The sequence below is a fragment of the Gordionus sp. m RMFG-2023 genome, chromosome 2 (assembly GCF_954871325.1).
Source record: "Gordionus sp. m RMFG-2023 chromosome 2, tfGorSpeb1-WG-v2, whole genome shotgun sequence".
NCBI lineage: Eukaryota > Metazoa > Nematomorpha > Gordioida > Chordodea > Parachordodidae > Gordionus > Gordionus sp. m RMFG-2023.
In genome coordinates, this window is record NC_088776.1 from 29471154 (window position 1) to 29495473 (window position 24320).

At 26.5% G+C, this 24320-nt stretch overlaps 1 protein-coding gene across 4 annotated transcripts; it reads left to right on the top strand.

The window, feature by feature from the left end:
- The first annotated feature begins 400 nt into the window (after positions 1-400).
- Positions 401-21139, top strand: LOC135925345 (pyruvate dehydrogenase E1 component subunit beta, mitochondrial-like). 4 transcript variants are annotated; one of them, XR_010571624.1, is made up of 11 exons: positions 509-564; positions 614-679; positions 5877-6047; positions 6373-6408; positions 6481-6543; positions 11644-11866; positions 12363-12473; positions 19990-20081; positions 20187-20328; positions 20370-20543; positions 20751-20885. XR_010571624.1 is itself a non-coding variant. In XM_065460613.1 (10 exons), the coding sequence occupies exons 1-10, from the start codon at positions 544-546 to the stop codon at positions 20900-20902; spliced, it is 1077 nt and encodes a 358-aa protein (XP_065316685.1). In that variant the 5' UTR covers positions 509-543; the 3' UTR covers positions 20903-21139. The 4 variants fall into 4 exon arrangements, 3 of the variants coding, with proteins under 3 accessions (XP_065316686.1, XP_065316685.1, XP_065316687.1); XM_065460613.1 differs by lacking the exon at positions 20370-20543 and having other exon boundaries at positions 20751-21139; XM_065460614.1 differs by lacking the exons at positions 509-564; positions 614-679; positions 20370-20543 and adding an exon at positions 401-491 and having other exon boundaries at positions 20751-21139.
- Positions 21140-24320: the final 3181 nt, after the last annotated feature.

The window sequence follows — 24320 nt, forward strand, 5'->3', positions numbered from 1 at the left end:
AATGCGTAATTATTTGTTTGATTTAAAAAAAATAGTGCCCCCCCCCCCCTCAATTAAGCACTTGGCCCCCCTAAGTGAAAATTCCTGGCTACTGCCCTGGGCCGCTATACAAAAATGCCCACGAGGCCGTAGCGTCGCCAGTCCGCCCCTGACTCTTTCTATTTAATTTAATTTTTCAGTGTATTATAACCTATGCATTTTTTCTAAGGATGGTACCTTATTGAATTAATTAAACCTTTTTATTGAGATTATCTATAACAAATCATTTAAAATATATAACATAATATTTATTTATATTCTAAAATATATATATATATATATAACATTATTATTTTAATAGCATTTCAAAAATTCACTTGCAAATTTTCTATTTCGTCCATATTGTAGTTATCTCGCTTTGAAAATAACAAAATGTTTCATAATTTGATTTCTATGTTAGTCAGTCGCCTCATTTTTGTAAATGACAATATCTTGGTGGGGTCGCGTGACAGGTTATCAATCGATTGATTTTATACATAATTTAAATTCAAATCATTCTATACGATGAACATATTGGTTAAATGGGTTTTAATAATTTTTCAACATTTGTTAATTAAATTAATTATATATCTAGATTAAACACAATAAATTTCTTAAGTTAATTTCAAGAACACAAAGATGTTCATCTTCTATTAAGCAAGTTTGTTCTATATTAAATGAAGCAATATAATATTCATGTTAAATTTATATAAAATATTTTATAGTATATTTTTTTCTGCTATATATTGATTATTTTATTTCAGTACCTTCAAAATAACAAGAAGGTTTCACCCCTCCCAATATTCCTGTAGATATCACCTTTTTTGTACTTGCATTAAATTTGATCTTTTCTAATGAGCAAAATAAATAGATCAGACCAAAGTCTCAAAAAAAGCTAATATGACTAATAAAAGATTGAGCTAATTTTTTAAAACCTTGCAAAACATTTAAACATGGGACCAAAAAAATCAGGAATTAAATATTTTGCCCAACCATTTTTGGTTCTTTTAATTGAATTTATTAAGAAAAAACTCAAATATACATGGGTATGAAAATGTATTTTTTGTTTTACTTTTTAATGTTTTTTTTTTAAAATCCATTTTGCTAATTTTTTGCTTTTGGTTTTTAACACATTTCTTCTGTTTTGCTACTTTAGGCCTTTTAAAGTACTCTTTATCATTTTTTATATATTTTCTACAGCCCTAACACAATTAATTAATCACTTTATAGATTGGAGGTTTGTTTTGGTTGATATAATTAATTTAATAGGCATTTTATATATCACCGCAAATTAACTTATGGGTTCAAAAATCAAGATAATAATGAGAAGTGGTATTTATTATTTAAAAATATTTAAGTGGTGACTAAAAAATAATAATAAATTATGACATCTATTGGTCCTATAGTTAAACCAAGTTTTTAAATAAGAACTACACCTTGGCTTGTGGTTTTTTCTTCAAATTTAAAAAATGAAAAATTAAAACCCTTAAAAGTAACAGATTTTCTTTAGCACATACCTGTAGATTTAGCCAAATTAGCTGACATTTAGCCATTACCCAATTATAGCCTGATTGAAGACAGATTGCAGACCAAAATGAAGTCCAATTTTTTTTAAAAGTACCCCAGTCTAGCCATCAGTCTTTTGATCCATATTCTAAGACATAAGACATACTAGTCTTTTCTTTTAACTGACTAGACTTAAATAAATTTTGAATGATTAAAAAATCACTTACTCTTGGGTTTAGGTAAAGTCATTTTTAGCTAAGCCCCCAAAATGTTTGTTTAATCAACTTAACACTCCGTGTTTGATTTTATTCTAAATTTTGATATAATTAAATATAATTTACTCATGGCTAGCTAGTGGTGACACCAATATGTTCTTTTTAATATATCAATTACCAATATAAAATCAAATATTGGTATTGGTTTTATATCCAATACCTTACCTACATATATTAAAAATATTGTTTTAAAAATAATATAAACCAACCCAATATTAGCCAAAAAATAGGTAAATATTAAAATCATTTTTTTTGTTATTAATTTTTATATCTTTTTTTTAATTTAAAAAAATGACAATTTAAGATACCATATTAGTTATATAAAAATAAAATATATTTTAAAAAAATAGAAAGAACTAATTTAAAAATTTAATATAAAAAATATGTTTAAAAAAACGTGAGAAGGTTCCTCTAGGTAGCACTATAGATTGAAATACTATGTGACTTAAATATTTCCATTAAAATTTATTGATTTAGGTAAAAACCTTCCTGCGGATCACTCAAAATTAAGAGCATTTTTTGGCCAAGTGCTTAGAAGAAATCCCATTCTCTGGATCCAAAATCATCGAATGTGTCCAAAAGAGTGAGGATTAAAATGATATTAGGAATGCTAATTATTTACTAATCTTTCTAATCTACACTAACACCAATGAATTGGAGCTAAAGGATGGTGCAACTTGATTAATACATGTATAATCCCAGGTTAACGGGATTCTATTGTTCCATGGATTGAGTGTCATTCCGCCAGACCTAATATTATTTCCAATTGACTATGGGTTCCCAAAGATAAATATTGACTGAGTGGAGAGTACTAGCAATAATCGAATTTACTGCTTGGTTGCATTGCGTTGCCTTTTAAGAAGCAGCAATGAATAGGCTGATGACCTAGGCTGTTGACAAGGAGCTGACAGAAGTTTTAAGTGTAGGGTGTAACAATATCATAGCCTAAACGAAGGCCTATTCCTATCTGAAGTTCTTTGTTGGATCAAGTGGGGCTAAGGATAGCCTTGAGTCAATCATAACCTGAGTTGAATTGTTAATAAATAGGGTGGAGCATTGAACATTAATTTGATTTAAATCAATATTTTTAATAAAATAAATTTGATAAATACTATTATTTTGGGATTAAATAATTTTTATATGAAAAATACTAAATTGTACTTGATTTATTTTGTCAATTTTTAACAAATAATTGTTAATTGTATAATTCTAATCTCAATGTAGTGAGAAATTATTAAATAATCTAAAAAAATAAGTAACTTGTTAAATTCAGGGCTGTGAACTCTCCTTCTAAAAAAAGAGTTTTGGTTCAGTAAAATATTTAAATTTTATAAGAAACTGAATACTATAGGTCCAAAAATATACCATAAAATAAAATTTAAGATTAAAAGCATGATCAATAATAATTACTTGTCCATAATCACTGTTATTTGATGGATGACTATAAAAATATAAGTTTTTTAACCATTAGAGGACATATTATCATTAAGGATTTTAAATTAAAAACATTTGTTTTGGCCACAAGGGCAATGGATGAAAAAAAAGTCAAAATTAAAAGTGTAGTCAATTCAATTTTAGGAGAATATACAGAAGTAGAAAATTACTTAAAATGTAGTTGTGAATGATAACGGAGCAAATCTTATAAGTGCATTCAAAGATGACGAAACGCTAGCATGTATATGCCATATACTAAATAATATTATGCATTATATTTTTGACAATTGTTTTAACTGAAATAGCCTAAATATAAATGGTGTAAAAAAATAGTACAATATTTCAAACAATCTACAGCTAATATCAAACTAAGCCATACCCTTAAACAAGATGTAATAGCCAGAATAACGAGATGGAACTTTGTATATATCATGATACAGAGTTTCTTAAAATCATATTCTGAAATATAGCTGTACTTGTTTAGCAAGCAAAATTAAAATAGATTAGCCACAATTGATATCAGTATCATACGCGAGTTAGATAAAATTTTATCAATATTTAAAGAATGCTCCGATAATCTGAGAACAGATTCTCGTCCTACAATTAATGAAGTTTTTCTATGGAAACAAAAATTAATAAAATTTTGTTAACCTTCTAAACGTGATACAATAATAATCAAAACCTTAAAATACAGAACAAGATTTCTTTTAAAAGATTATTATGCAGCCACTTCATAAGGTAGGCTAAATTCTAGATCTGAATTTCAAAAGACTTAAGTTTTTAATAAAAGAAAAAAATAATATATATAAAACAATCATAAAAATGCTAAATGATATAAAATTAGATGATATGCATAAGTCGATGTTAACTAGACATGGGTGGGGCCTAATTTTTCATTCACGACCCGCCCGCTCACGGTGGCTATAAAAAAATTCACGCCCATTCACGCTCATATCTAATTTTATATCATTTAGCATTTTTATGATTGTTTTATATATATCATTTTCTTCTTTTATTAAAAACTTAAGTCTTTTGAAATTCGGATCTAGAATTAAGCCTACTATAGTGGCTGCATAATAATCTTTTAAATGAATTCTTGTTCTGTATTTTAAGGTTTTGATTATTATTGTATCACGTTCAGAAGGTTAGTAAAATTTTATTAATTTTTGTTTCCATAGACAAACTTTATTTATTGTGGGACGAGAATCTGCTCTCAGATTATCCGAGCATTCCTTAAATATTGATAAAATTTTATCTAACTCGCGTATGATACTGATATCAATTGTGGCTAATCTATTTAATTCTTGCTTGCTAAACAAGTACACCTGTATTTCAGAATATGATTTTAAGAAACTCTGTATCATGATATATGCATAGTTCCATCTCGTTATTCTTGCTATTACATCTTGTTTAAGGGTGTGGCTAAGTTTTATATTAGCTGTAGATTGTTTGAAATATTGTACTATTTTTTTACACCATTTATATCTAAGGCTATTTCAGTTAAACAATTGTCAAAAATATGCATAATATTATTTAGTATATGGCATATACATGCTAGCGTTTCGTCATCTTTGAATGCACTTATAAGATTTGCTCCGTCATCATTCACGACTACATTTTAAGTAATTTTCTACTTCTGTATATTCTCCTAAAATTGAATTGACTACACTTTTAATTTTGACGTTTTTTTCATCCATTGCCCTTGTGGCCAAAACAAATGTTTTTAATTTAAAATCCTTAATGATAATACGTCCTCCAATGGTTAAAAAACTTAGATTTTTATAGTCATCCGTCAAATAACAGTGATTATGGACAAGTAATTATTATTGATCATGCTTTTAATCTTAAATTTTATTTTATGGTATATTTTTGGACCTATAGTATTTATGATAGTTTTTCGGTTCACAACTTTTATATTTTGTTATATATGTAACACCAACATTTATCTCTTAGCCTAGTTTTAAAATCCTTCACTTTCTGCATTTAAAGATTGAAGATCATTACAAATAAAATATAACTGACTTTTCTGTAAAAAGTTTAGGCAAAATTTAGCATAAAGTCTCGCGATAAAAAACACCTAAACATAAAAAGAAAATAGAAATAACAAAATGATACCGGATGTTGTTTATAAAATGCGGTAGATTTTTAGTTTTCATAAATTATTTTTTTTAAAAAAAGAACTAAATTAAATAAGAAAATATATAATATAATTAAAAAATTACAAATTTATAATTATAAAATTGCAAATTTATATTTATAAAAAACAATTTTAAAAATTTAAATTTGCGTGATTCACGGGAAATTTATGTCCACGCCCGATCACGCCCGGGGAAAATTTTGAGAAGGCCCGTCACGCCCAGTCACCCCTTGGGATTTTAAATTTATTCACACTCACGCCGTGACCCACCGTGACACGATGGGTCACGCGTAATTTCACTGCCTGCGCCCACCTCTAGTGAGAATAAAAGGGTTAAGATTAAACATAATTTATAAATAAATTGAATATGAAAAAACTAATTGCAACATTTGCATTTTTTTTCTCTGAGATCCAGTTCATCCTCGGTCCCTTAAATATACCACTGATTTTTTTTATTTGTTAACTATCATATTAAATGTTATTTTATCTTATTCTATATATTAAAGATGACTGTCAGGGATGCACTGAATAGTGCAATGGATGAAGAAATGGAAAGAGATAAAAATATTTTTATTCTAGGAGAAGAGGTGGCTCTATATGATGGTGCTTACAAAGTTACTAGAAATTTGTGGAAAAAATATGGTGATAAAAGAGTTATGGATACTCCAATTACTGAAGTAATTATGAAATAACTTTTATGTTAATTTAAATTCACCCGTGACTTAGTTATTTGGGGATTATATACCAGACACTTAATGTTTACTCCTAGGAAATTCAAATAATCAAAATTAGCAAAAAAGAGTAATCAGAATCAACAAAAACCATACTTTTTACCTTTTTCCATCCCTATATTCTCTTATCCTCCTTCCGTCATTTTAAATTTCAATAACGATCTTATGTCATACCCACCCTCTCCTCTCCCCATGATAGAAGTGCCTGTTATCATTACACTATATTTATTGTCTCATTATTCTATAATCAAATTATATTTAATTTTTTTAGATGGGGTTTGCAGGTATCGCTGTTGGAGCTGCCATGGTATTAAGATACTTTATGATTTTAGGTTTATTAAATTAATAAATCATCATTTTTTTTAATAAAATAATACAGGCTGGATTAAGGCCTATATGTGAATTCATGACCTTTAATTTTGCTATGCAAGCTATTGATCAAGTAATTAAACAAATTAATTATCTTATGTCCAATTTAAATATATAAAATATAGAAATAAATTTTATGTCCAAAGCTTGCCATATTTTCAAACTATTTACTTAAGTTTTTAAATTTGTGAACATATTAACATAATTATCACTAGTGATATACATCGGGCATCTTGAATGAAATTTCTAATTGTCCCTAAAAACGCGACCTGAAATAAAATTAAGTATTTGTCCGCCCAGTCCTGCTCTAATTTATTTAAATAGGGAAAAGTTAATTGTAAAAGAAAATATTAGGGCAGAAATTTTTCACTATTCGATCTTACTAAAAACTATAACCGATACCGACCCATATTTATATTGATTTCCACCATCTATATTTGAACCAATGTCATAAAAATCAATATTTTCTATTCAAAAGTAACCAAATGATTTTGTGTATTTGTTTTTTTATTCTCCAATAATTAATCATCACATTTAAAATGTCCAATGTTTATAGTTTGAATGTAGTATTGATAAACGGCTCGATTTAGTTTATTTTTAAAAATGCCTAATTACGATTTTAGCCAAAATAACTTCGCGATTTCGCCAATAGATGTCCAGACTTTTCTGTTAGCTGTGGGAAATCGGGGGTAAAACTTGTGTTAATTTAAAAATGTCTAAATATAGCCGTTTAACACTAGCCGAATGTGACTCATTAGATATGTTTAAACCTTTTAAAATAATATCAAATACTTAGCTACTCTATTTTTTAAATAATTTGATTATTTTTGGACAATTCGTTTTTTGCAAACATTAAAAATAAATTGAATTTTAGTTTTATTAATTTTTTGTTATAAAATTATGTATAAAATAATTATATTTACAATCATAACATAATACAAACTAGGGCTGTGCCGATATTAAATATCGGATCGTATCGGTGCCGATATTTAGCGTTTTCCGAAAATATCGGATTGGGCCGATACCTGTAAAAAACCGATCCGATCTTTATACTTTTCTTTTTTTGTTATTTCATTTTATGTTATGTATATTTATTTTACATTATTATAATATTTTCTAAATAATTTTTTTAAATTTTATTTCTTTTTTAAAATAGATTTATAGTATTTTAAATTTTTTTTTTATAAAAATAGAAAGGAACACACAAAGTTTTATTTATTTTAAATCTTTTTAAATAACGCCAATTTTTTTATTTATACTTTAAATAAAAGAATTTTTTTAAATATGGTATCTGAATTATGGAAATATTTTACAAAAGACAAAGATAATTTGCAAAATGCGTTATCTGCGGAATCATCTGAGTCTGCCTTCAGTACGGCAGGAGATATAGTCCATATCGTAGAAGCTTATTTACAGAAAATCTAGAGGCTCTCATATTTATTAAAAAAATCTAATATATTATAATTTTATATATTAAATATTACAATTTTATAATTCCAACATAAAATGGATATATTATTAAATATCTATTTTTTTATTATAGTCTTAATTGTAGAAATAAAAAAATTAAATTATTCATAATTCGATTTTTTGCATAAAAAATATTGATTTCTTAATTACATTTGGTTCAAACGAAGGTGATTAAAAATCAGTAAAAATATCGGATCGGTTTTAAAGCAATATCGGAAAATATCGGATCGGATCGCTGAAATGTGGATCGGCACAGCCCTAATACAAACGTTAAAATATATTGGATTGGTTTGAAATAAATATCCACTTCTATTCGATTTTAATGTCTGCCTGCACAGACCCTAAAAAATATTCTACGAATAAGAAACCTTCTTGTTATTTTTACAAAATTGAATTATTTTATATTTAAAAAACCAGGTCCAATTTTTTTAAAAAAATATTAGGCTCGACCCAGTTCAAAATTTTTTAAAACAGGCCTGGTTGGGATTTGCAGATTTTTAATTGTCGTATACAAATTTAAAAAATATTTTTTAATAATTTTTGCATTTAATTGTATTCACCTATTTTAACTGGACATAGAATGCTAAGCCTGAAATAGGTCCACATTTTTTATTTCTTGAAAATATCCACTTAAATGATAATATTTTTTGACATTTGGATTTAAGGACTACAAACTGTTTTAATAAAAATGAATCTTCTATTATTTTAAGTGGGAGACAAGTTTTAATTAAGAATTGTATACAACGCTAAGCGGGTCCCAGGTTGCACTGCATTTGAGCCTTCTAAAACAATTTAACTTCAAGGTAATTAACAGATTTAAAAAAATAATGATAACGTTAATTAGTATATTTATCGGTTTGGTATATGGCAGAATACTCAAGTTCTGATGAATCAAGTCTTATGGTGGTAAAATATTCTTGAATTACTAAAATCCTAATATTATATTTATGAATTGTTTGAACCATTGTTTTAAGCTATTTCAGAGAATACATTAATTACTATAAAACTAGTTAATTATTTAAAAATTTTCTTAAAGTAAGGTAGTAGATGCGTAGCGAGCAGAGAGGGGAAGTGGGTGGCAACCCCTCCATAGACAAAAATTCAAATTATTTATGGAAATAATTTAAGAAATATATAAGTTTTTAATTTAAAAAAAATATTAAAGTGTCTGAGGGTCAAATTATTTTCAAAATTAAATCTTGGCGTGAAATATTAATTATAGCAGATAATCTTGCATTCGCAAGCATACTTTAAAATATATAGTTTTTTACAAATATATTAAAATTATTGTATATTTTAGCAACCATATAAATAAGAGAACTTTTTATTCATTACAAATTATCAAAGCCTATCTCAGAAGTATGGAAAACTATAATTAGAAAAAATTTTAATTTGGGTAAAAACGGGAAACAACGGGATATTTTCTTTTAAAAAAATTTCAGTTAATTTGTTCGTTTTCTTTGTTTGAAGATGAAAACGATTCCAGATCAGAGCTTGAACATATATTTAGAAATTATAAAGCAGAATAAATCTCTTGTAGGAAATTATAGATTGAAAAATTTATGAAAAATCGGAAGATATTTTGTTGTCGGGACGTACATTTCGATGCTCATAATTAATTTATAAATGTTATAAACCAATTTGGATACCTAGAATTAGATGTTGTGAGAGTAATGGAAAACTTATAGAAATATCGCTGGCTAGTCTCTGGCAGGAACGTCATTTGTAGATCCAATAACTTGGTGAAAAGTTCAAATACTTTTTTATATTTTAGTAATAAACAACCTCACTATCTTTCTATTTAAATTTAAAATTGTGTTATTCAATATTTTATTAAGTTTATATTTAAATCATTATATATAAAATTTTTATCAGCGCCTGGTGCAGCACTCGAAAGAATTTAGTTCTTAATTAGATTTAAAAATTGATAAGCAAAAAAATGCAGAAGTTGCTGTTCCCATAAACTACAGATTTGCTCTTATAAAAACTAGTTTTTTGCTTATCAATTTTTTAAATCTAATTAAGAACTAAATTCTTTCGAGTGCTGCACCAGGCGCTGATAAAAATTTTTTATATAATGATTTAAATATAAACTTATTAAAATATTGAATAACACAATTTTAAATTTAAATAGAAAGATAGTGAGGTTGTTTATTACTAAAATATAAAAAAGTATTTGAACTTTTCACCAAGTTATTGGATCTACAAATGACGTTCCTGCCAGAGACTAGCCAGCGATATTTCTATAAGTTTTCCATTACTCTCACAACATCTAATTCTAGGTATCCAAATTGGTTTATAACATTTATAAATTAATTATGAGCATCGAAATGTACGTCCCGACAACAAAATATCTTCCGATTTTTCATAAATTTTTCAATCTATAATTTCCTACAAGAGATTTATTCTGCTTTATAATTTCTAAATATCTTCGTGATATGAATAAATGCCTGAGGAACTTCAGATAAAGTGATTTATCTGCTTCTAATATTTCTATTTGTGTGATGTATAGTTATATAATAATTTAAAAATCCTTCATTATCAAATAGCTTTTCTCTATCAGTAAAAATATTAAATTGCCATTTCCTGCAAAATATATTTTATTTTTTGTAATCATCAAAACTCCTAACTAGTTGGGCTAGGCAACTAATAAAAATAATTCTAATTAATGAATAATTTGAGCTATTTTACTTTTCTTTTACTAATTAAATAGTATATTCTAATGAGAAATATAAATACTCTTGAAATGGAAATAGGAAATATGAGAAACGAATGCGATATGTCACTCTATGAAATATTTATTCTTATTATATATGAAAATGTCGAGTTTTTCGGCTTCCGGGTTTTATAGGAAGAAAATTTCTCCACCTATAAAGGATTAATAATAATATTTTCGAAGTTTAGCGAAAAATATTATAGTAACCGTGCCTCATAAAATTTTATATAAATTTTGTCATTTAGTCGTCATAGAAAATTTATCAACTCGGTTGTCACTATTCCTGATCATAATCAAGGATACACCATTTAAATTTATGAGATTGAAGTCAACTGTCCGATTATCTTGTTTTATTTATGATAATATATAAGTTTAGAAATAAATAGTAAGTTATGCTAATCAGATATTGACTTATTAAAAATTGAAAAAGATACTGAATGAAGGCTATCCATTCCATCCTTACCAGATCAATGTTGCCAGACAATGTTCCAGGTGATATACACGACTTTTTTTATAAAAAGTATTAAGAGAAATGCTGGGTGCTGGTTATAAATGTGCTGGCTTGTTTATCTGTGGAGTTGCTTGTGAGAAAATGTTGTAATTGATTATATGTTCAGCATAAAAATTACCATTATGAAAAATATGTTGAGATAGTTTCGATATTTTAAAGGAAATAGGGAGGCAGATTCGATGAAGAAATTTATATGAGGCTAGTGGTTGGGACTCACTCTTATGCAAGATCTAAGAATAATTGAATGAATGATGGCGTGAATGATACTAGCGGGGTCGTTGGGTATGCATTGAATCGTGAAAGATAAAGGAAGGTTTTTGGGGCAGCCAGTCTACCCACTTAAATCTGGTTAAGGTCTTTAAACCGTTTATAATAGAAATTTAAACTCCTAATGAATTATAGAAAAACGATGATGAATATGATTTTAAAATATTTGATTTTCTTAATTCCAAAACATGTAACATAACTACGAATAGATAATAAACTCCGCAGCCAAGAGTCATTACATGTCAGCAGGCATAGTGAAAGCTCCAATAGTTTTTCGCGGCCCCAATGGTCCTGCATCTGGCGTAGCCGCTCAACACTCGCATTGTTATTCCTCTTGGTATTCTAGTTGTCCTGGTCTAATTGTACTTGCCCCTTATTCTTCCCAAGATGCGCGTGGTTTACTCAAAACAGCTATAAGGGATAATAACCCAGGTTAAATATCTCACTTCTTCCTTTAAACTTTATCAATGTACAAATTTGAAAAAGGTCTTTTATTAATATATTTTAGTATATTTACACAGGCCATGGATTTTCACATAGGAAGGTTGAGCACGGTTTATTTCGAAATTTTTATATTTGGTCTAGGCTAAAGTTACTTGCACAGAGTTTAGATCCATTTTATTCTACCCGACGCCGGGTTTGTGCTTGATCAAAAAAAAATTGGGCCAGCCTTGATCTTAAAAAAAATATAAAATAATATTTTGTCTTATTTTATTAAAATAAAATGTTGAATAAAATTTTTCTTGGATTAATACAAAGCAAATAGTCATTTTTTAGCTATAAAAATGCGTTTAATTAATATTTTTAAATCAAAAATTTCAGGCCTGGCTTGGGCCTAGAAAAATGCAATTTAGAATTTGATTAGAATTTCACAATTTTAACTTGGCTTTTATTTCTATTTGTAATTGCGAATGTTTGTTAATTTTAGTTGTGTTTTTGGAAAACGAGTTGTTATATGGCACAAGTTTCCCAATGACTCCAGATACCCTATCTTCGAATTTTATTATACCAATTGGCAAGGGGAAATATGAAAAAAGAGGTATATTTATGTATAATTCCCGTTAATATACATAAATTTCTTTTATTTAAGTTTTAACTGGAATAACAAATCATGACTAATAAAAAATATAGATTACTGTTATTTTAATATTTATAATATATTTTTAAACTGTCACAAGGAATACTAAAATATAGCGTATAAAAAAATTTCATTAATAACTTGTATTGCTGAGTATTCGCAACAAGACGCCTTTAAAATTTTTAAAATTTTAGAAGTAATATGAATATAGATTCGGTTCTTAAAAAAATAATATTTGAACCTTTATTTTCCTTACGCACAAACTTTATATTTAAAAAAAATTGAATAAATACATAAACAAAACAACCAACGTTTATTTTATTATTGCAAATATACTATGCCTATTCGAATTTATTTGGACACGATTTTTTTTCAGAGATGTATTATTACCACCTTTTTAGTCGAAGATTAATCGTATTCTTTGAGGGTCTATTGCTAGTGCTAAACTTGTAAAAAAAAGAGTTAATACAAAGTTATATTTCTTCCATTTTATTTCATAAAAAAAAATCTTTGTATGCTCCAATTTTTGCACACCAACCTTCATTTATTTTTTAACCTAATATCCATTTCATAATCATAAATGTCTCATATTTTGATTCCATATTTCTACAAGTTAGATAAATTTAGTTTTTTATGAAATAATTTAGAAAAAAAATGTTTATAGAAAATGACAGCAAAATATTAATTTTTTTATGAAATATTTTATTTCATAAATTTTATTTAATTCGTTATTTATCAAATAGAGAATTAAAATCCTTATGGAATTTTAATAAATGACCAAAATATGAGGGTGTAAGTGTTGGAGGTAGGTGGCAGTGGAATTTGGGCGCAAAAAATGGTAAAATATAAAGTTTATTCACTAATATAACTTTAAAAAACATATAAATATTTATAATTATAAAATTATCCCCAGGTCGATAGCATCTTACACTTTTCATGTTTGTATTTCATAGAAAATGTTTACTCAGTTATTCTTTAATTTATTTAGTTAAAAGTCATGAAATATAATTTAAGGTAATAATACACAGAATGTCTTTACAATTAAAGCATAAATACAAACAAGGTCTTTTAATCTAAAAAATTATAATTAGTATAATATAGTGCTATAAACATTTCTAAAAAAATGGAACGCGTTCAACATTTATGCGTTCACGTTCAAGGTACACCTTAAAAAAAGAACTTTATGAATAAATTTTTTTCTAAATTTCATTTAATATATAAATAAATAACATAAATTTTTTAACAATATATTTAGCTATGTTCAAAATTAATTAGTTTTAAGTCAATAAAAAAATATAAAACTTTTATGTATAATATAAAATTTTAATACTTTAAATTGTGTTCTATTATTAAAATATAAACTATTGATTTCAAATAATTACACTAAAAATAAGGAAAAGCCCCAAAGTAAACTAAAATATAATTATTTTGCTTTGATTTCTCTTTAATTATTTTTGGTGTTAAAAACAAGTCAAAACATTTTTATGGAGTTTGCCTCTTTCCCATATCCTTAAGCTCCTGGCAGATAAATAAATAAATTTTCTTGACTAATTCTTATTCTTTGATTATGAAAATCTTTTTCCCATTTAGTAACCTTGTTTTAGCAAATAGCCAATCATCTAATTCAGAAGTGTATCATAATCACTATCATAAAATCTTCATCATTATTAATTACATTGTCATAATACTTCTAATATGATATTACATCTTAAATAATTTTATATTCAATTTTAAAACATGAATAATTTATATACTACAAAATTAACAATTATATTTTGAAGTTTTAATTGCAGTGGCTTAGCCAGGATTTTCTCACCCAAATCTCCCATTTTTTATGAATACTCAATTGCTTATATCTTAGGCTATTTTAAATTTATTTTAAATATTTGCATATAAGATATAACAAAATTTTAGAGAGTATTTCATTATAGATTTTATTTATTATATTAAAATACTTTAGTAGCATAAATTTCCTTTATAATTATTTATCTATTTTTATCATTTAAAATAAATTTTAAAATGTAGTTTAAAAATTTTATTGTATAAAAAATTACATAAAATATAAATAATTCTTATGCAAATATTGGTATTTAAAAAAAATATGAAAATATTTTTAAAATATAAACAATACATTGCATTTGCACTTTGATTAAAAATAGTATTTGCATAAATTTTAAGAATATGTTTAAAACTAATATAATCATATTGCAATTTTTGATTAATTTATAAAGAGAGGTTTAATTCATAAGAGGAATAAAAAATAGTAGATTAAAATAATTTTATTTAAAAAAAACAGCCTCCCCCATGCCTATGCCACTGTTTAATTAATTTACTGTTTCTTAAGTTTTAAATTTTAAATATTTTTTCTTTCAGCTGCTAATGTATCATTGATCTGGAATTTCAGGAAGGATGGTAAGCTTGGATTTTATATGATATATATAATTTTAAAAAGATTCAAAGATCAATTAGAAAATCTTGATGGAAGAATGGTGAAGGACATAGTCAATCCTCAAATAGTTCTAGATCTACATCAATATATGATCAAACTGATGTTAATGTTAGGCGGAAAAATTCGTTATGAATTATTATCTGCATGATTCTAAAACATAAACAGCTAGATGTAAAATATGTAATGTAGAAATAATGTGCAAGAAAAAAACTACCTCAGCACCAATTAATCATAATAAAAGGTTTCATCAAAAAATTTAAAATAATAATACGATAAAATACTATTTAAATGATATATCGAAAACAAATGCTGATGATATTAAACATTATTTATTAAAATCTTTACTCAAGTTAAATATACCATTTAAAATTCTCGCCACACAGGAATTCAAGTCATTGGTTAGAGCTTTGAATCCTGACATAAAAATTCAATATACTCTCAATTAATAAAGAATTCAATAAAGTTAAAATAATTATAAATAATTCAAAGTGTCAAATTAACTTTATTACTGACATATGGTCAAGCCCCACTAATGTACCATTTTTAGGGTTGACCTGCCACTTTATTGATAAAAATGGAAGATGAAGTCATTGTTATTAGATATAGTTCCATTTACTGATTCACATTCTGGTGAAAATATATATAGAGAGTTTTCTCAAATTATAAAAAATTATAAAATCGACATATGTAAGTGTAACATAGCAATTACATGTGATAATGCTAGCTCTAATTCGACTTTCATAAAAATTCTTCATATAACCCAACTTGTAAAATTTTACATATACGATGTTTTGCACACGTACTCATTTTAGTAGTACAAGAAATACTTAAGAAAGTAAACAGGCAATTATCAAAATTAAGAACAATCAAAGATTATTCGCAATTCTTTTACAAAGACAAATATTATGCAAAATGTATACTCCTCCCTACTTCCCCCTATAAAATATTTAAAATTAAAATTAGACACATCCATCAGATGGAATAGCTCTTATTTATTGGTCAAAAGAGCTATTAAAATGAGAAGGGCTATTGATGAAGTTGTGACTCAGATATATGATGATATATCTGATATCGAAGAAAGAAAACTGAGCGAAGTAATTTAATTTTATTTACTAATTTTATTTTTTACCAGGATGATTGGACGACTTTAATATATATACAAAACAGATTAAGACCTTTTTTGTTTACCGAACATATCTGTAGTGACACATATCGTACTTTAAATCTTGTCATTCCTTTTTATGTTTCTTTAATGGAACATTTAAATTCATTTGACCACGATTTTATAAACCCTATCAGTGCTGTTGACAAAATAGAAAATTATTATAACTTAACAAATATTGAAATAATATCAATCATATTAGATCCTAGACTAAAAGTGTAATTTTTTGAACAATTACCTGCGTCATATAATATCAACAAATCTATTACAAAAATTTAAGGGTATATATATATAATGACAAGAAAATAAAATATAATATCTATACAACAGTTAACCCAATAGTACTATCAAATATGGATAGAATTTATCATCTCATCTATATGTGAGGTTATACATATCTTAATGAATTAAGAATCACTTCTAATAAGAGCCCGCTAGAATGGTGGAGGTTGTATGGGGATCGTTTTCTCGTTTTGTAGAAAATGGTAACTGATATATTGTCCATTCAGAGAACTTCGGCTTCATGTGAGAGGTTATTCTCAATATGGACAAATATGTTAATAAAGAATAGAATGTCTTTGAAAGAAGAACTCATTAGAAAGACTATGCTTAAAAAATTGTTATTATCAAATTCGGATATAGCATAATTATATTTTTTCTGTATTATATTTTGATGTTTATAAAATGAGATCATTGTACATTTTTAGAAAATTTGAATATTTTGAAGAAATAATTTAGATATTTTTATAAGCAATTCTCATTCTAAAAATGGGATATTTTTGGCCTATTTGTTTGGATAAAGTTATATGAAATCATTGGGTTTTATTTCGTTTATTTTCTGTAGATTTTGATATGGTAATGACAATTAGTTTAGAGAATCCTTATAAAAGTGCCATTTTTAAAACATCCACATCTGTGTATGATTTTTTTTTGCAAAAAATTATATATGTAAGATTTATAAAAATTTTCGAAACGAATCGAATACGAATAATAGTATTATTCGATTCGTTTTTTGTAGGCCTACGTCCAGCCTCACACTAGTGTCAAAAGTAATACTCCAGTAGATTTGAAAGGCAGACACGGCCTGAATTGTTTATATAGTCAAGGTGCGGGTTCGGTTTAAAGTAAGTTCAGGGACGTATTTTTGAACCTGAGTTTGGTTCCGGGTTTAAGAATTTTTGAATTGATAAAAAAAATCTATATTTAAATCATAATTAAAAACTGGACATAAATTTGGTATAAAAAATAATTTTTTATTTTATTTATAGGTAAAATATAGTTAAAAATACAAAGCATAGTCATGTATATCAATTTTAAATATTTTATTTAGACGTATTACTTCCAAGAGTGTTCACTCATCCTCGATCTATGTGTTCAAAGAATGAATTTCAATTGTGAAAAAGATCTTTCAACGCTAACCTATATTAAATATTTTTAGATGAAAATATCATAAATTAACTAGGTTTGCAGGAACAGCAAATATGATTTTGGATAAAATATATAAATCAGGGTGCTCCAGCTTAGCAAACTCCCAAAAATGCAAAATATTTTCCTTCTTATCTAATCTTTTAAAATCGCTAAATCTCGGTAATTATAGTTCCAATACTTTTCTCTGCAATCGTTGGCCCTCTTTTAAGTATCATCTCCTGCCTTTCTTTGAATTGTATCAATTTCTCTAGATCATCTTATTGATCAATAACTTCATCGGAACTCATCAGATAAAATCGGCGTTGTTATGCTTTTAATCCGACTCCATAAATTGACAAGATGCCTTTTCGCACAAATCTTATCTGTAATATTTAAGGATTTATACAGATTAATTTAAATAAATGGCTATTTCATAAAATAACAATTTTAATATAAATCCAAAATAATTAATTTACTAAGCTTATAATTAACCTTGTATCTTGGGTCCAGTATATGGCAGCTAAGAGAATTTCATTCTTTATAAACCTTTCTTCTTTGTTCTTAGGACAAGAATATAGTAATTGAGAAAAATGGTTTGAATTTTTTATAGTTCAATGCAGCATCTTAACCATTCTGTGTAAAAAATCTGTCAATGTTAACTGTTCAGATTGGAATCGTTTGGTTGCATTTTTAGTGGTTTTAAAATTTCAACAATCGTTATTATCTCTTTCCAATCTTCAGTTAGTAACAGATTGCTCTGAAAAGAAATCTTCGTTTTAGTAAAATCTCTAACATATTGTTTAATGCCATCGGTGGCAATCTAACACAGGCTTAGGGAGTTTCATATTTTTCAATAACTTTTGATAAATGGGATGTCTTAATTTTAAATTTAAGCTCTTAGCTTTTGCAAGAGTATCCACAATGGGTGATAATTTTATTGCATCAGTACAAGCTGAAACGTACACTATAAATCGGATAGGATAAAATATTTGATAAAAAAATATTAATTTCTACTTTGACTTGTTTTTCATTTTCCTCTAATTAATAATCTTTGAGAATAAATTAAAAAAAAATTTTAAAAATGGCGTTAATGAATTAAGTTGATTAAAATTTATTAGCACTTCACTTAATTGGAAATGAAATTATATAATCTCAATTAAATTATTAATATTTGTATTTACAATTATACAAATATCTTAATATATGATTTTAAACAATACATTGAACCCAGGTTCAAATAAAATTCCCAGGTCAGTTTGGGGTTTTGAAAATTTTATAAACGGGGTTCAGGTTCGGTTCGGGTACAGATTTTTCTAAAAACCTGGGCTTGACGGTTTGAATCCCAAGTCAAGGGAAACATCAACGCCACATTTAATAAATGATCTAATAAATGTTTGAAAGCCGCTCACATACCTAACCATCTTCAGTCCTCCAACCTATCCCCGCAGATGGATTTAGATCTCGGTAAATCTTTAATATGGGATTTTACTTATGCATCATTTCCTTAAAAGGTACAAAAATCTCAACAATTATAATTTGCTCCAATAGTCATCTCCACTAACTGCCATTTTTTGCCTAAAACTTGAAAAATATAGATCTTAGGCCTCAATATTAGACATTACCAACGAGGCTAGGAAATTCCTTTTTATCCGACAAAAAATATAACTTGAAATATTCCGACATAACTACGGCTCCTTTTGGTAACGCAAATAGTCGATATTTTTAATTAATTATAATATATATTATTTTATATATATTTTTATTTTTATGACTTTTGAAATAATTTTGTTTAAATAAAGAATGATTATAAAAAAAATAATATCATGATAAAATTCAAGAAGAATGTATTAATATAAAGAACTTTTATGGTTGTTTTGAATTTAAAATTGCTTAATTGTTATATTTCTTTTCATATTTATTAGAAAAATTTTTAAAGTAACGTTTTGCATTACCGTTACTCGAAAAATGGAAACGCGTTACTCGTTTCCTTGCGAATGGCGTTTCTTTTCCTTTAAAAAGATAACGCCGCTAGTAGTGATGTTACTTTACAGCACTAGCGATAATTTCTTATCCATTCTGTTTTTATTGTTTTATTACCAATTCGGCGAAAGGAAAAATTATAATTATTATAACATGATGTATCACGCGGTGTCTTTTAGATTACATTAATAAAACTAACGATAAATAAAATAAAAGAGATTTTAAAATCTGGTTCTATTTTGAAAAATTAGGTGCTTATATAGTTATTAAAGAAAGGTATTGCAGAACTTAAAGCATCTAGCTAATGACGCGCATGTTCAACATTGTTAACTGACCCTTTAAAGGTTTAGGCTTGGGTGACACCATTTTTAACAGTTGGTTGCTGTAAAAAATGAAGATTAATCCCGGTAGTTTAAATCCTTGATATTTATATACTTTTTATTTTTTCATTATTCAAACATTTGATAATAAATATTAAGGTGAACACGTGACCCTAGTGGCATTTTCTAAATCTGTGGAAACTTGTATTGAAGCTGCAGACAAATTAAGCAAAGAAAATATAAATTGCGAAGTATAAATAAAATATCTTTTAACTAATAATTTAAATAAAGTATTACAAATTGTAAACATAGTTAGCGAGTCACAATTTTTTATATATTATAATATATATTTTCAGGTAATAAATTTAAGATCACTTAGACCTTTAGACATGGAGATTATTATAGAGTCCGTCATGAAAACTCATCATCTTATCACTGTAGAAATTGCTTTTCCTCAATGTGGAATTGGTTCGGAAATTTGTGCAAGAATTGTTGAAAGTTTGTATATATTCTTAACATAGAAAGATATCCATTTATAGGGCTCGGCAACCGAGAAAAATTATATTTTTAATTAGGTTTTCAAAAAATGATACTAACCTCGAAAATGCATTTAATGAAGGTCAGCTAGGCCCGGGTTAAGTAAGAGACCGACTGATGTGTTGAAAAATTAAATACTAGATTCCATTTGGTTTCTAAACTTGATCTGAAATCAGGTGACAATTATTTTAAAAATATTTTCGATTATAGAGCCATCATTATTTTGATTTTTGTTCAATGATGAAAGATTTAAGTTTTGGGGGTTTTCAGGAAGTGCTTTTTTGTTTTACTTTTGATTAAACAAAATTTTTACGTTTGGTTTAAGTCTATACTTTTGGTCTTTATAAAATAATAATTTACTTTATTATGCATAACCATATCAGGCAATGCTTTTAATTATTTGGACGCGCCGATATATAGATTGACCAATGTGGACGTTCCATTACCTTATGCTAAAAATTTAGAGACAAAAGCACAACCCCAAGTTCATGATATTATCAAAGCAATCAAAAAATCACTTAATTTGACTCACTAACTTTTCTAATATAGTTTATAGCAAAAGCATTTAACAGTTTTTATATTAATGTAAATTATTAAATGTATAATTTATGAGTATGAAAACAATTAAAAATAACACATCAATCATACCTTTACCGAATTTGACTAAATATCGTCAATTAAATATTATATAGAAATAATTAAATGATTTATTGATTTTTTTAAAGCTAACATTGGTGTTAAATAATATATTATATTTAATAATATTGTGAAAATGGATGATCTAGAGTAAATTTTTGTATAAATTGCTTTAGTTTAGACTATATATTCTGAGTCATTACAAAATGTGCAAATTAAAAATTGAATATAATAAAATTTCCAATAAAATATTGGTAGTTTCTATTAGTGCTGTAAGCGTTACTTCAAATAAGAAACGCGTTATCGTTACTCGTTATCTTGTGAAAAAAAGGGAACGCGCTTTGCTGGTTATTCAGAAAGTAACGCGTTACTTGAAAAATTAAATATTATATACGAAAATTTTCTATATATAATTTAAATAAAAACCCTCGATATCACTACGTTTACGCTTTCACTCTGTTTCACAGAGAACAAGACTTGTCACATTTGAGATTCTATTATATTAAGGGCTAAAAATTGTTAGGATAAAAATATTTAGTAAGCTACCGAGTTAATAAAAATACTAGGTATATTATTTATACTAAAATATATGTGTATATTTCATTTTGTCAATTAAAATAATTATATATGTCAATATATAATAAACAATTCTAGGTGATTTTGTACTTGTAATATAAAAATTCTAGGTGATTTTGTACTTGTAATATAACAATTCTAGGCGATTTTATACTTGTATAATATTTCTCATAAGAAATGGAATAATTTGTTGCGTATAATAAAATTTATTTGTATGAAGTTATGTTTGTTTTTATAAAGTAAACTATTAATATTAATTTCAGATTTACTTAAAAATTTCCTAGAAGATATAAACGAGATTCCCAATTTATAACGATTTTTTTTTTCGCGATTTAGAACCTTTTCCCTATTTTGATCACCGCAATCACCACATAAGGAAATGAATTTTCTGCATGGTTCGCGGCGACATTTTTTATAAGTTTCTTCCAAAAAAACATATATCAAAGACTTGCAGAGTTAATTCGGAACGGGAGGCTAGGGTTAAAGATTTAAAAACTAGGGCCTGGCATAAAAAGAGAAAAAATTAGAAATCCTGGACGATCAATTAATCAGTTTGAAAATGTTAGGAAAAAATCGTATGATGGGGTGTTTAATTTTCATATAGTGTTCATTTTAATTTCCCTTTGAAACAATTTGCAAAACAGTGCCAAAATTTTACTAATTTAATAAATAACAAAAATCCAGGCTAAGCCTAAAATCGATTTAGGTCTTTTAAATACTATATATAGTTAATTTTACATATTTTGCCGGGAACACATTCCCCTCCCCATCTTTCCCCAATAATTTATATGTTAGTTGAAGTAATAATAACATGCTTAATCCCATTTTGAAATTCAAAAAATATTGCTCATAAAGAATGAATTTATTTAGTCTTCCTTACATACTTTTGATTGGAAAATTTAAATAAAGGGTATATCGTATATCATTAAATTATTTTTCTGGTATCCAATAAATATTTAATTTTTTATTTAAATTTTATATATTGGGAAAAATAAAGAGTCTAACTGATTTGTTGTTATCAATATTTTTTTAGTAATTTTTTCACCAAGATTATATTTAAATTAAATCATTGGCTTCTAAATTTTTTAAAAATTATAACTCGTAACACCCCAACTCCAACGTTAATTATATATCTAATAATAATTAACAATATTAAATTTATTTTAAATCTTGGAAAGATGTTCCATAAATCGCTATGTTTTTGCTTTTTAAAGAAAGGCATTAAAAGGTTATTAAGAGTTTAGTTACGCATTTGTTAGGAGGTTACATTGAGAAAGCAATAGTTAAGAGTTTAGTTACCCATTTGTTGGGTGGTTACATTGAGAAAGCAATAGAGTTTACCCATTTGTTGGGCTGTTAAATTGAGAAAGCAATAGAGTTTAGTTACCCATTTGTTGGGCGGTTATTTTGAGAAAGCAATAGTTAAGAGTTTAGTTACCCATTTGTTGGGCTGTTACATTGATAAAACAATAGTTGAGATTATTTGTTGGGCGTTAAGTTAAAAGGACAAATTATACGGAAATGCTGCCCAAATTTTGGCCAGTAAAAACTTGTTATACATAAGTGCAGCCCAAATTTTATATATAAATCTATTAGATGAAAATTTACCCAAATTTTAGTAAATAAGCCAGTTACAAGGAAGTGCTGATCAAATTTTGTTAAGCATAAATCTGTTAGAAGAAATTTACAAGGATTTTGTTGTATATTAACCTATTAAGTGTGCATGTATATGTGCATCATTAGCTTATTTACGCTACTTATAATATCTTACTTGTTGCCATTACAAATAACCAAGATTTTTATTTTGATCATAAATTTTTTATAACGCCAGGCAGGGGCTTCGCTAGCCTTTACAATCTCAGGGGGCTCAACTAAAATTTTTTTTATGGGGGGCGCCCGCTTTTGCCCGGTCTTCGGCCGGGTTTTATAATAATATACTTATTTATAATTTGTTAACTGAACAATTATTCTAAATTTCATATTTTGTCATTTATTATATTATGCATACAAAATAAACTGCCATATAAATAATTAAAACAATACAAGACATTTCTAAAAATAATATTTTTTAATACAAAATCTATTACAGTATAAAATATTTTCGATTGCTGATATAAAAAAAATTTGCGTCTAAAGAACTACAAGTGATAAAAAAGATTAATTAATTCATACATATGCCTCAATAATAATGGTTTTTAAAAACCACGAATGCAATAATATAATTCTTAGCAACTTACATTGACAAAAGGTTATCAAACTAATATAACTCTGTTACCATTTTAGACAATGTTTTATAGAATAGACTAATAAGGAAAAATTTATAGGCCTAACCAAATCAACAATTCTTGAAGAAGAGAATATAAACGACCAATCCAAATCATAAAACTATATGGTGGTTAGAGCTTCCTTTTAGATAACATGATGGAAGCTAGATAAGTATTCGAGAAAATTATTGTGAGATATATTAAATTTCTAAAAGATTATCTTCCATTTTAAATGATATATAAACGACTACACAGTTGACCACTATTGTTTATCTAAAATATGCAATCATATGCTCTCAGTCGTTGTAGTAATAATCTTAAATTACATAGCAACACATATAATAGAAGCTGGTTAATTTGCAGTAATAGTCATGACACTCACGATGTAAACTAATATCAGAATTTATTATGTTGGATAAATTGATAAAATAAAAACACTAAAAATCTTTGGAAGAAATAATTATGCAAATATATTGA